The sequence below is a fragment of the Haliotis rufescens genome, unplaced genomic scaffold (genome assembly GCF_023055435.1).
Source record: "Haliotis rufescens isolate VD_foot unplaced genomic scaffold, xgHalRufe1.0.p SCAF_126, whole genome shotgun sequence".
Classification (NCBI taxonomy): domain Eukaryota; kingdom Metazoa; phylum Mollusca; class Gastropoda; order Lepetellida; family Haliotidae; genus Haliotis; species Haliotis rufescens.
In genome coordinates this window covers 178133-191590 of record NW_025963809.1, presented here as the reverse complement: position 1 = coordinate 191590, position 13458 = coordinate 178133, and the positions used below count along the sequence as shown (strand labels likewise).

Genomic DNA, 13458 nt, shown 5'->3' with positions numbered 1-13458 from the left:
GACAACAAAGTTCACGGTCCATGGCACTGCTAATCCCTAGTCTGTTACCTATTTCATACAATGGAACAACCCAAGAAACTCTAATAGATTGAGATAAATATTTAATTACGATTACGATATTATTCAAAATTCATAATAAAATGTTCATTTTTCAAAATTCATAATACATTATAACAAAATGTTCATGTTTCATCTCAACTGTAAATCGTCTCATCTCAGTTTCTCAGTGTAATATTTGTTTCTTCCTATTGTTATTTTTGTAATTTCTAAAAATTGTCTTCTCATCATACAGGCATCTTTCATTACACTTACATTATTTTATTCTTTTTAACTTTCCTTTAAGTCCCCCAATCCCCTAAAGCTCTACCCCTTTTATTTCTACTACCTCTACTCCAGACCTTAATCTCTCCTTTAGGTGAGTTCATAATGCCAGACAGGTAAATGCCGCGTGTTGTTTTAACTAATTGTAGGGGAACTGGGATGTAGGGGTTTTGGGAGATAACCGTTGAGTTCAGTGTTTTGAGTGGGAGGTTGATCAGAGTTTACGGAATGCCCGACAACAGGCGGTAACTAAAATATGGCGCTGTATATGCTCACGCAGTTTGTTCACACCGTAATACATCACTAGAACTTATGTCAGGCACTCAAAGCATGTAGCGCGGCAACTTCGTCAGCTAACATGAGGTGGGCACCCCTTAGAAAACTAAGCAAGCCTTGCAAAGATTTCGTTCTAAGCCGCACGTCACCATTATGACGTCATATCGCTCATTGTGACACAAAGATATGACGTCACAGTAATATATATTCTACCATGAATTTGGAATTTACTCGATTTTGATTGGTCAATCAGAGGCTATTAAATCACAATAAACCCCCTCTGATTGAAACAGCTGGTTTGACGGCCGCATCACCGCGGAAGCTAATATTCACAGAATAGTACTATTTTCAGTCATTGTCGCTAGGCATATTTAAATAATTATATCTACAATTACAGGTTACGAAATGCACAGATGCGGTTACTACAATATTCAAAGGATGTGTGGCAATACATTACGTGCAGAAAAACACGACAGAAATTAACAAAGGGAATGTATTTACGTTTTGGAGACAACAGAGAGCTTGGAATTTTGGCGCTTTTCTATATACGACTGTGACGTCATATTTTTTGTGTCACAATGAGCGATATGACGTCATAATGATGATGCGCGATATAGAGCGAAAGCCTTGCAAAGCTTGCTTTGTTTTCTTTAGGGATGCCCACCTCATGTTAGCTTACCAAGTTGCCGTGCTTATATGCTTTCAATGCCTGTCATATATTCGAGTGAAGTATTACGGTGTAAACAAACTGCTTGAGTATATACAGCACCATATTTTGTTCGGTGATTCCGTAATTCAGATCGATAATCCACTCAAAACACTGAACTGAACCCATGCCGCTTCACTCAGTATATTTGCTAACACCAAAGAGTTCGCGTTTTATTTAGTCATGGTAGAATGGAGATAAACATACTGTGTTTTCAATGTAGAGCTAGGTTACCTGTAGATTTAACCACGCTAAATTGAATTTGGAACCGAACGCGCAGAAAACACAGTATGTTTATCTCCTAAGTAAAGCACCAAATAGCTACCTCTCTCAAAACTTGAAATACATTCTCTTTGTAGATTTCTATCCTGTTTTCTGCACACATCCTTTGAGGGGGCACGGGTGGCCCAGTCGCCTAAGGCGCCGCGATTCACTGTGCAGAGTTGCGTCCCTTGGGCACGCCAGAAAACTATGATTGTGGGTTCGAATCCCGGTTCGCCCTGATTATGTTTCTAGGTTTATCAGCACCATACCCGTGCTCGAGGGTTCCACCGAACTGGTAAACGTCTGAGACCTGCATCACTTCGGGCTTTCCTCCCACATCAAGCTGACACGCCGTGATATAACTGGAATAATGTTAAAAACGGCGTTAAACCCAACTCACTCACGCATGTTACCGCGCTTCGATGAAGGAGTTCGTTGCGCATATTTGGAGTTATTGGTTTGCCAGATTCAGGCTTAAATACTTACAGCTGGAATATTGCTGACTGTGATGATAGACATCATTCACTCACACAAACATATCAGTTTCACCATCAACGTCCTGTATATATTCACTCAGATTACCCCGCGTCACGGTGAGTGAGTGAGTATGGTTTTACGCCGCAAATATCACTATTCCAGAAATGGGCTTCACATATTGGTCCCATGTGGGAATCAAAAGTAGTGAGTAAGTGAGTGAGTATTTTTTACGAGGCTTTAATCAATATTCAAGCAGTATCAGGGCGCGATCGGGTAGCCTAGTGGTTAAAGCGTTCGCTCGCCACGCCGACGACCCGGGTTCGATTTCTGACATGGGTACAATGTGTGAAGCCCATTTCTGGTGTCCCCCGCCGTGATATTGCTGGAATATTGCTAAAAGCGGCGTAAAACCAAACGAGAGGCACTGTACCCTTGCCCATCTTCACACGACCCCAAGAACCCAACAGAATGATATATAGAAATCAACAAGATACGGCCACTTTATACATGTAACTACAATACTATTGCAGGCTGACTGTATAGGGAATGGCGTCACTGACGTCACTGACGTCGCCAGTCGTGCGTCCAAGTTGACCTTTAAGAAATACCTCGGTCATTGGACCTAGTTGGATTTGGGGATCAGGCCCCTAGGATCGTTTTTGTCACTTTCACCAGTACCTGCGTCCGATTTCAAAACCAAGTGGGTCCGTGGGGTAGCCTAGTGGTTAAGCGTTCGTTTGTCACGCCCAGGGCCCGGGTTCGATTCCCCACATTGGTACTATAGGTGAAGCCCATTTCAGGTGTCCCCCGGCGTGATATTGCTGGAATATTGTTAACAGCGGCATACTCACTCACTCTAAACAATGTTAACTGAGGTTGCCCAATGTTAACTCATGTTAACTGATTTATGACCTACTTCGGTTGACCTAGGTTACCCATGCCTTTCATTTTTAGATTCAAACATGTATAATTTTTTAAATGAATATAATCAACCAGATATTGATAGTATGTAAGTAGTTCTGATATGTGTGAGGGAAAATGTTAATTGGATCTTTTGATTGTTAACATTAATTCTTTAGAATCAATAATGCAACAATGATGATACCGCGTCATACCAAAATACGTTAAAAGATGGTACTTGTTGTTACCCTGTCTGGCGCTCGGCATTAAGGGGCTAAAACAAGGACTGCTCGGCTCGGAGTCAGTATACTTTGTCTGAGTGGGGTATTCATGTTAAACTGCGGCATGGTATCTCAGTGAGCTAGCACTATAAATCGGCACCAGTCCGGACTAGTACAAGCATTTTGTTTTTTCTAACATTTCATTTTATGCTTTGTATTTCGGGTATTACCCTCGGTTATGCTTGATTACCACTGGTCAACTTAGGTTGAATCTGGTCACCCTTGTTACCAGAAATGTGGTAACCATGGTTTCATACTTCGAACGCACGTGGTATTTATATCGCGTGGTACACGGATTCTTGTGTGGACGCGCGCTATATCGTCGCGAGGAGGTCTTTATAGCGCATTGTTTCTGGTTCTTTGCATGTTCGTGGGCCCTGATCGAGTATCAGTCCTCTGCACATAGATGAGATCTGCATGAACTTATCACAATGCCTCTCGTGTGGCTATGTTCTTTATCGCGACATGTTCTAGTGAGATAAACAACGTTGACATTGTACGAAATACGATATCTCAGGGATCCAGATTCGCTCTGATCATGTTTCTAGGTTTGTCAGCACCATACCCGTGGATTTCACCAAAATTCCAAACTTCTGAGACCTGCATCACTTCCGGCTGTCTACCTACATCAAACTGACACGCTATGATAAAACTGAAATACTGCCGAAATCGACGTAAAAAAAACAAACCCTACTCGCTTACGTATAACCAAGTAATTACAAAACGTATGTAAGGTCGGCAGAGGTTAGGTCTTCTGTGACAACAACGTTTAATAATGTGTGACATCTCTCTTTGCAGCTTTCATCGGTTCGTGCATGAACGGCGTCATGTTTCTCATGTGCTGCGTGTCGGGCATACTATGTGACGTCATCGGATTACGTCACACGGCTCTGATTGGCGGTGTTCTGTGCGTGGCGGGGTTTCTCTCCAGCGCCTTCGTGACGAAGTTGGAACTACTCTACCTCACCTACGGGGTCATCCTCGGCAGCGGCTTCGGCCTGGTCTTCTCCCCGATGGTGGCAATAACAGGCCATTATTTCAAAAACAACCTTGGCCTTGTGAACGGTATAGTCACCTTTGGCGCGTCCGCCTTCACCGTGGCCATGTCCTTCGCCCTGCCCTACATCCTGGGCTACTTCGGACTCAAGGTGACCTTGATATGCTATGCCGGCCTTGGAGTGACCTTGACCTTTTGTACACTTGCGTGGAAACCTCTGATCACGCGAGAATATTCAAGTCACGGCAGTACTCGTGGAAACACAAGTCACGTGAAGAGGTGTTTTAGCTTCATGTCTTGGAAGGTCTTGAACGGACGTGTTTGGAAGAACAGACAGTTCGTCACGTGGTGCGTTGTTTTGTCCGTGAGTCGGTTTGGTTACCTGGAGCCGTACTTCCACATGGTGAGTTGATGGAGTAGCAGATTATCAACTCAAGAGACCAAAAATATTTTATGGTCGAACTCAAAGAGACTACTATTTTTAGTTCGTTATAACCGTAGTTCGTTATAAGCATATATACAGCATAACTACAGCAAATAGTCGGGACTAAAAGGTTAGTTCGTTATATCCGTCAGTTCGTTATAAGCGTGTTCGTTATAACCGTAGTTTACTGTACTGTTATTTCAATGAAACTTTGAACGTGTTTGTTTTTAGATTTGTTTGTTTGATTAAAGCACTCATTACGGTCAGGACTCTTTGTGTCCGTGATGATCTGCATATTTTTTTCATTAGCAGAACTTTCGAAATCGTTTGATGTTTTCTCATATGAACGAGTATAAGACATTAGACATATAAGACATTCCATAATTTGTCACTTTACAAGACCCTTTACAATATATAAATTCTAAATGTGTCGTAATTCGAAAAGGTCGAGATCATTTGCCAATCGGGTCGAATCTTGAATCAGAACCCAAGACCAACGGACAAAGACCGACAAAGACTCTGTAGAGTAAAATGTGTCGCCTTGGACATCGAGCAATTGCTTTGACAAAAGTAGGAAATATATTAACTCCTATTCAATGTTGCAGGTCAACCATGTGGCCCACATTCTACCGGGTACCCATGCCAGTATTCTCATAACTGTCATGGCCGCCGTGTCGGGGGTGTGCAAACTCGCGGTGGGGAAGTTATCGGACTTGTTAAGGCAATACAGGATATATCTCCAGCAGGGGGCGTTATTTGTCTATGGCGTCATCGTCATCTGCATTCCATTCAGCCACACGTTCCCAGGGTTCATTGTAATCGCCGTGGGTCTTGGAATTGCGGACGCTGTCATAATGGTGTTGTTTGGACCAAACGCCATTGAGCTGGTCGGGGCCGGAAATGCGTCACAGGCTATTGGATTTTCCTCCCTCCTCTCTATACCGACATTCCTGTCAGCACCCGTTATTACAGGTACAGCTACTCTTGTTACGTCAAGGAAAATATACATAAAACGTCACAACCAGTCTTGATTATCGACCAAAACAGACTCCATTTGTCATAAAGGGCAAAATAGCTGTGGAAACTGTATGAACAGACCACTGAAAATCAGTATTCACACCAAGTGTTCGCAAAAAGGTTTAGCATGTCATGTCCTTCCGGTAGTACCGCCTCCGTGGTCTAGTGGTAGAGCGTCCGCCCGGAGAGCGGAAGGTCCAGGGTTCGATCCCGGCTGCGTCATACCAAAAGACGTTAAAAGATGGTACTTGTTGTTACCCTGTCTGGCGCTCGGCATTAAGGGGCTAAAACAAGGACTGGTCGTCTCGGAGTCAGTATACTGTGTCTGAGTCGGGTATTCATGTTAAACTGCGGCATGGTAGCTCAGTGGGCTAGCACTATAAATCGGCATCAGTCCGGACTAGTAAAAGCAGCCACACAAACATACACACGTACATGCACGTCGCTATGTAAGTGCAATAATCTTGGACGCGACGTTTAACCCCATTTCACCTCACCTCACAATTTCCATAAAAAAGTAAGTATTTCTTGTCTGATGAAGTCTGCATCTAATCGAATGGTTGAGACAGAAAATAACTGCAGAAAGGTTGGTGTCTATATGTTATGGGTTTTCGATATACGTTTTTATCAATAAGTGAGTGAGTGTGTAGGAAAACTTTTTCACTAATATCAAGGCGTTTCCGCTTCATTTCAACTAATACCGCCGTTTATCAGTTTGTGAGTGAGTGAGTACGGTTTTACGCCGCTTTTAGCAATATTCCAGCAATATCACGGCGGGGGACACCAGAAATGGGCTTCACACATTGTACCCATGTCGGGAATCGAACCCGGGTCTTCTGCGTGACGAGCGAACGCTTTAACCACTGGGCTACCCGACCGCCCCTTAACAGTTTGTGAGACATGCAGACAAAACTCAAGGACAATTATGGAGTCGAATATAAGATTCAAAACCTTAGCCCACTGGGCCACCCTTAGTATATCCCGGTCCCAGATATATCATGACGGCTTGTAAATAGTCGAATCTGGGACAGACAAAACAATGGTGGTTCAACGTCAGCGACGTCACGTCATCGGGGTACAGTGACACTCACGCCGAAGACCCGGGTTCGAATCCCGACATGGGTACATTGTGTGAAGCCCATTTCTGGTGTCCCCCGCCGTGATATTGCTGGTATATTGCTAAAAGCGGCGTAAAACCAAACTCACTCACTCACTCACTCACAATGACACACAATGAGTCAAACTATGCCAAACCACTCCAAATTTATTTTGTTCCTCGCTTACGACAAATATGATGTGCCCATGTCTTTCTCTGAACTGATCCGGGGTAGAAAAGGTCTTCAGGAACCCATGCTTGCCGTAAAAGGTGACTATGCTCGTCGTAAGAGGTGACTAACGGGATCGGGTGGTCCGGGTCGCTGACTTGGTTGATACATGTCATCATATCCCAATTGCGTGGATCGATGCTCATGATATCAGTCACGGGATTGTCTGGTCCAGATTACATATAGAAATATAGCTGAGTTAAGCGGCGTTAAACAAATAACACACACAATCTCTCACAACGGTTTCTCCATGGCGTCTAGTACATAGCAACCATCAGGACGTGTTGTATTTGGTGCAGTGAAATTGTCGCTGTTGATATTATATATATGAAACATGGGTACCAAGGGACATTTCTACTCCAGGCGCCATGCACGACCAGCTCAACTCCTACAACCCCGGCTTCTATATGACAGGGGCTATAACTCTGGTGGCCTCGGTCTTCATGTTCCTGGTGAAGAGTCCATTTCAAAGGCAACTTAGAGTGTACAAGGTAACAATAAGCAGGTTACAAAGTATAAGATTGAACAAGCAGGTTAGAGAATACATATTTACATAAACTGGTTTGGGAGTACATGTTTACGTAAACTGGTTGGAGAGTACGGATTTCAGACGTTTACCAATTTGTTGAACCCAGGAGCAATGATACACTGCTGACAAACCTTGAAACATACTCGAGGTGAACCGGGATTCGAACCCACAATCACAGGTTTCTGGCATGCCCAAGGGACGCAACTCTGAACAGCGAATTGCGGCGCCCTAGACGACATGGCCACCCGTGCCTCCTTGAATATAACCAACATTTTAAATTAGGCATTAATGATTAAGGAAACCAGTAAAGTTAGTATTATAGTGAGGTTAGGTCATGTAGTACGAGAAACGACTTGATAGTCTGCCCCCCTTATCAGATAGTTATGTGATTGAGTGAAAAGAAGATCAGCTGTTGTTTCTTTTGCAACTATAACTATGACAACAGGGCCCGCTCAGGCCTGCCTAACGTGTTCAGGTCACTCACTAACTCCGCATCTAAATTTGTGACTTATAAGAATCATATCATGATATCATTCTGTTTTCCAGATCTCTCCAACAAAGCCTCCCACTAGTCAGCCAACCAGCCTTGGTCCGACGTTACGTGACGAGGATGCTGGTCACGTCAATGGCGGCGGCGTAAACGAGGGCTTCACCGGAGAAGGTGTGTGTGGCTCAGACAGTGTTCAAACTAGGTTGTAACTTGCAACTTTAATTGGTGTTACCCCAAGCCAAGCTAACTTCAATACTGCGAACACACAGAGAAAACCTTCATTCACACGTTCACCGGACAAACATCCTTCAAGGCACGAAGTTCTTGCCTCGGACGAAAGCGACGGTAATGAACATAATTCCCATGAGTTCTGGCAGTTGATTGATTTTGGATTCTGGATCCTTGACTCTGACAACACTAAAGAGAACTTCATAATTTGTGTCACCTGGACCCTGACAACAGATGGTTGCGTGCGTGTAGAGAGAGCTTCACAACTTGTGTGACCTGCACCCTGACAACAGATGGTTGTGTGTAGAGAGAGCTTCACAACTTGTGTGATCTGGACCCTGACAACAGACGGTTGTGTGTAGAGAGAGCTTCACAACTTGTGTCACCTGGACCCTGACAACAGATGGTTGTGTGTAGAGAGAGTTTCACAACGTGTGTGACCTGGACCCTGACAACAGATGGATGTGTGTAGAGAGAGCTTCATAACTTGTGTCACCTGGACCCTGACAACAGATGGATGTGTGTAGAGAGAGCTTCATAACTTGTGTCACCTGGACCCTGAGAACAGATGGTTGTGTGTAGAGAGAGCTTCACAACTTGTGTGTCCTGGACCCTGACAACAGACGGATGTGTGTAGAGAGAGCTTCACAACTTGTGTGACCTGGACCCTGACAACAGATGGTTGTGTGTAGAGAGAGCTTCACAACTTGTGTGACCTGGACCCTGACAACAGATGGTTGTGTGTAGAGAGAGCTTCACAACTTGTGTCACCTGGATCCTGACAACAGATGGTTGTGTGTAGAGAGAGCTTCACAACTTGTGTGACCTGGACCCTGACAACAGATGGTTGTGTGTAGAGAGAGCTTCACAGCTTGTGTCACCTGGACCCTGACAACAGATGGTTGTGTGTAGAGAGAGCTTCACAACTTGTGTCACCTGGACCCTGACAACAGATGGTTGTGTGTAGAGAGAGCTTCACAACTTGTGTGACCTGGACCCTGACAACAGATGGTTGTGTGTGTAGAGAGAGAGCTTCACAACTTGTGTGACCTGGACCCTGACAACAGATGGTTGTGTGTAGAGAGAGCTTCACAACTTGTGTGACCTGGACCCTGACAACAGATGGTTGTGTGTGTAGAGAGAGAGCTTCACAACTTGTGTGACCTGGACCCTGACAACAGATGGTTGTGTGTAGAGAGAGCTTCACAACTTGTGTGACCTGGACCCTGACAACAGATGGTTGTGTGTAGAGAGAGTTTCACAACGTGTGTGACCTGGACCCTGACAACAGATGGATGTGTGTAGAGAGAGCTTCATAACTTGTGTCACCTGGACCCTGACAACAGATGGATGTGTGTAGAGAGAGCTTCATAACTTGTGTCACCTGGACCCTGAGAACAGATGGATGTGTGTAGAGAGAGCTTCATAACTTGTGTCACCTGGACCCTGAGAACAGATGGTTGTGTGTAGAGAGAGCTTCACAACTTGTGTGTCCTGGACCCTGACAACAGACGGATGTGTGTAGAGAGAGCTTCACAACTTGTGTGACCTGGACCCTGACAACAGATGGTTGTGTGTAGAGAGAGCTTCACAACTTGTGTGACCTGGATCCTGATAACAGACGGTTGCGTGTAGAGAGAGCTTCACAACTTGTGTCACCTGGACCCTGATAACAGACGGTTGCGTGTAGAGAGAGCTTCACAACTTGTGTGACCTGGACCCTGACAACAGATGGTTGTGTGTAGAGAGAGCTTCACAACTAGTGTCACCTGGACCCTGACAACAGATTGTTGTGTGTAGAGAGAGCTTCACAGCTCGTGTGCCCTGGACCCTAACAACAGATGGTTGTGTGTAGAGAGAGCTTCACAGCTTGTGTGACCCAGACCCTGACAACAGACGGTTGTGTGTATAGAGAGCTTCACAGCTTGTGTGACCTGGACCCTGACAACAGATGGCTGTGTGTGTGTAGAGAGAGCTTTACAACTTGTGTGACCTGGACCCTGAAAACAGATGGTTGTGTGTAGAGAGAGCTTCACAACTTGTGTGACCTGGACCCTGACAACAGATGGTTGTGTGTGTGTAGAGAGAGCTTTACAACTTGTGTGACCTGGACCCTGACAACAGATGGTTGTGTGTAGAGAGAGCTTCACAGCTTGTGTGACCTGGACCCTGACAACAGATGGTTGTGTGTGTAGAGATAGATTCACAACTTAAAGACACTGCAGTGTTTAAATGTATCTTTCCTACGAGTGTTTGGCGTGCTGCAATATATGAACAGTGAACCTTTAATTATGCAGACCCCGTGAATCCCTACCGCCCACTTTCCGCCCACTGGAAATTATACATGTGTATGAAGTGACAGTACTCATTAACCGCTTAATTATGTTAGACGGACACAATCATCGGGAACTCGACCTTCCGGATTAACGGAGTTTTACGTATTGATAAGGACAGGGACACGAGCGCACACCCCTCTAGCGACGTAATGGCGTACACTGAAAAAAACGTCATAGCCATACATATACACAGAATACCTGCTGTGAGTGGGTAGCCTAGAAACTTATGCGTTCGCTTGTCATGTCGAAGGGCCGGGTTCGATTCCCAACATCTACACAATGTGTGAAGTCCTATTTCTGGTGACCCCGCCGTGATAGTAGCGGATTTTATCCATATCCTCTCACTCAAAGAAGGCCGACACATAACTGTGTTTGTCCGGAAGATGACGTCCTAATATTTCCTGTCATAATCAATGACATTAATATTTCCTGTTATACTCAATGACATCAATATTTCCTGTTATACTCAATGACATCAATATTTCCTGTACACTCAATAACATTAATATTTCCTGTACACTCAATAACATTAATATTTCCTGTTATACTCAGTGACATCAATATTTCCTGTTACACTCAGTGACATCAATATTTCCTGTTACACTCAATGACATCAATATTTCCTGTTATACTCAATGACATCAATATTTTCTGTTATACTCAATGACATCAATAATTCCTGTACACTTAATAACATTAATATTTCCTGTTATGCTCAATAACATTAATATTTCCTGTTATACTCAATGACATTAATATTTCCTGTCATACTCAATGGCATTAATGTTTCCTGTTATACACAATGACATCAATATTTCCTGTTACACTCAGTAACATCAATATTTCCTGTTACACTCAGTGACATCAATATTTCCTGTTACACTCAGTGACATCAATATTTCCTGTTATACACAATGACATCAATATTTCCTGTTACACTCAATGACATCGATAATTCCTGTTATACTCAATGACATAAATATGTCCTGTTACACTCAATGACATCAATATTTCCTGTTATACTCAATGACATTAATATTTCCTGTCATACACAATTACATTAATATTTCCTGTCATTCTCAATGGCATTAATATTTTCTTGTATACACAATTACATTAATCTTTCCTGTTATACTCAATGACATTAATATTTCCTGTTATACTCAATGACATTAATATTTCCTGTCATACTCAATGGCATTAATATTTCCTGTTATACACAATGACATCAATATTTCCTGTTACACTCAATGACATCAATATTTCCTGTTATACTCAATGACATTAATATATCCTGTTATACTCAATGACATTAATATATCCTGTTATACACAATGACATCAATATTTCCTGTTATACACAATGACATCAATATTACCTGTTATACACAATGACATTAATATTTCCTGTTATACTCAATGACATTAATATTTCCTGTCATACACAATGGCATTAATATTTCCTGTTATACACAATGACATTAATATTTCCTGTTATACACAATGACATTAATATTTCCTGTTATACCTAATGACATTAATATTTCCTGTTATGCACAATTACATCAAAATTTCCTGTTATACTCAATGACATCAATATTTCCTGTTATACACAATGATATTAACATTCGACCGAAAATATTGGTTGTTGTTCTGTTGTCTAACAACATGTCGGCCTTGTTGTCAGGGAGCTAATGACGCCATCCATTGTTTCATTGTTACCGCATCACAAAGTGACGTCAATGCAGTGTAAATGACGCTATGTGTTATACTAATACTGTTGAAGTCATGAAATGGTATTCTCGTAACTGATAACATTGAGTATACCAGTAGCCGTGTTGCTAAATACGTGTATTACAGACCCGTGAAGATCCGTGGTAGAATAGGTCTTCAGCAACCAATGCTTGTAAAAGGCGACTATGCTTGTCGTAAGAGGCGACTAACGGGACAGGGTGATCAGGTTCGCTGACTTGGTTGAAGCATGTCATCGTATCTCAGTTGCGTAGACTGATGCGCATGATGTCATGGTCGATGCCTTATATAGCTGATGTTGCCAACCCCCTGAATCCCGAATACTGCTTAACACAAATCTCAAAAGCATTGAGAAAAGAGCACGATTTGAAGTTCATTTACTGCAAAAAAATCGAAACAATAAATTATTTAAATTGTTTTACGTACAACATTATTTTGGTGTTACTGTTTTGTTCCGCGTACCACCGAGTCTCCCGAATCCCACGTGCCAGGTGAGGCGAAATGGGGTTTAACGTCGCGTCCAAAATTACTGCACTAAAATAGCGACGCGCATGTACGTGTGTGTGTGTGTGTGTGTGGCTGCTTGTACTAGTCCGGACTGATGCCGATTATAGTGCTAGCTCACTGAGATACCATGCCGCAGTTTAACATGAATACCCCACTCAGACACAGTATACTGACTCCGAGCCGACCAGTCCTTGTTTAACCCCTTTAATGCCGAGCGCCAGACAGGGTAACAACAAGTACCACCTTTAAACGTATTTATTTTGCGTGTGTGCGTGCGTGCGTGCGTGTGTTCGCTCTTGTACTAGTCCGGCCTGATGCCGATTTTTAGTGCTAGCACACTGAGATACCATGCCGCAGTTTACCAAAGGGGGTTGGGGAGTGCAACGTTAAACAAACAAACAAACAAACAAACAAACGTGTTTCATAATGGACAGAGTTATATCATCCACTGAAATGAATTTCGTAATTTCAATGTTAATTAGCGATTTTCAAAACGTATTGGTCAGTGGAAACGTTGTGGTGTTCGCCCGGGTGTAACTTTGGGTTTTTTACCAGTGGTGACGTCATCGCATCACACAACATGATGACGAATTAAGAATCAACAAAACAAGTAGAAACAGTTTGTTGAA

At 43.1% G+C, this 13458-nt stretch overlaps 1 protein-coding gene across 1 annotated transcript in view; it reads left to right on the top strand.

The window, feature by feature from the left end:
* The window catches only part of LOC124148361 (monocarboxylate transporter 10-like), a 34933-nt gene extending 22185 nt beyond the window's left edge, over positions 1-12748 (top strand). Inside the window, exons 3-6 of the mRNA XM_046519408.2 lie at positions 4024-4625; positions 5252-5618; positions 7352-7479; positions 8064-12748. Coding sequence (XP_046375364.2) covers positions 4024-4625; positions 5252-5618; positions 7352-7479; positions 8064-8216 — 1250 coding nt within the window. The 3' untranslated portion in view covers positions 8217-12748. The remainder of the gene's footprint in view (positions 1-4023; positions 4626-5251; positions 5619-7351; positions 7480-8063) is intronic.
* The last annotated feature ends 710 nt before the right edge of the window (positions 12749-13458 follow it).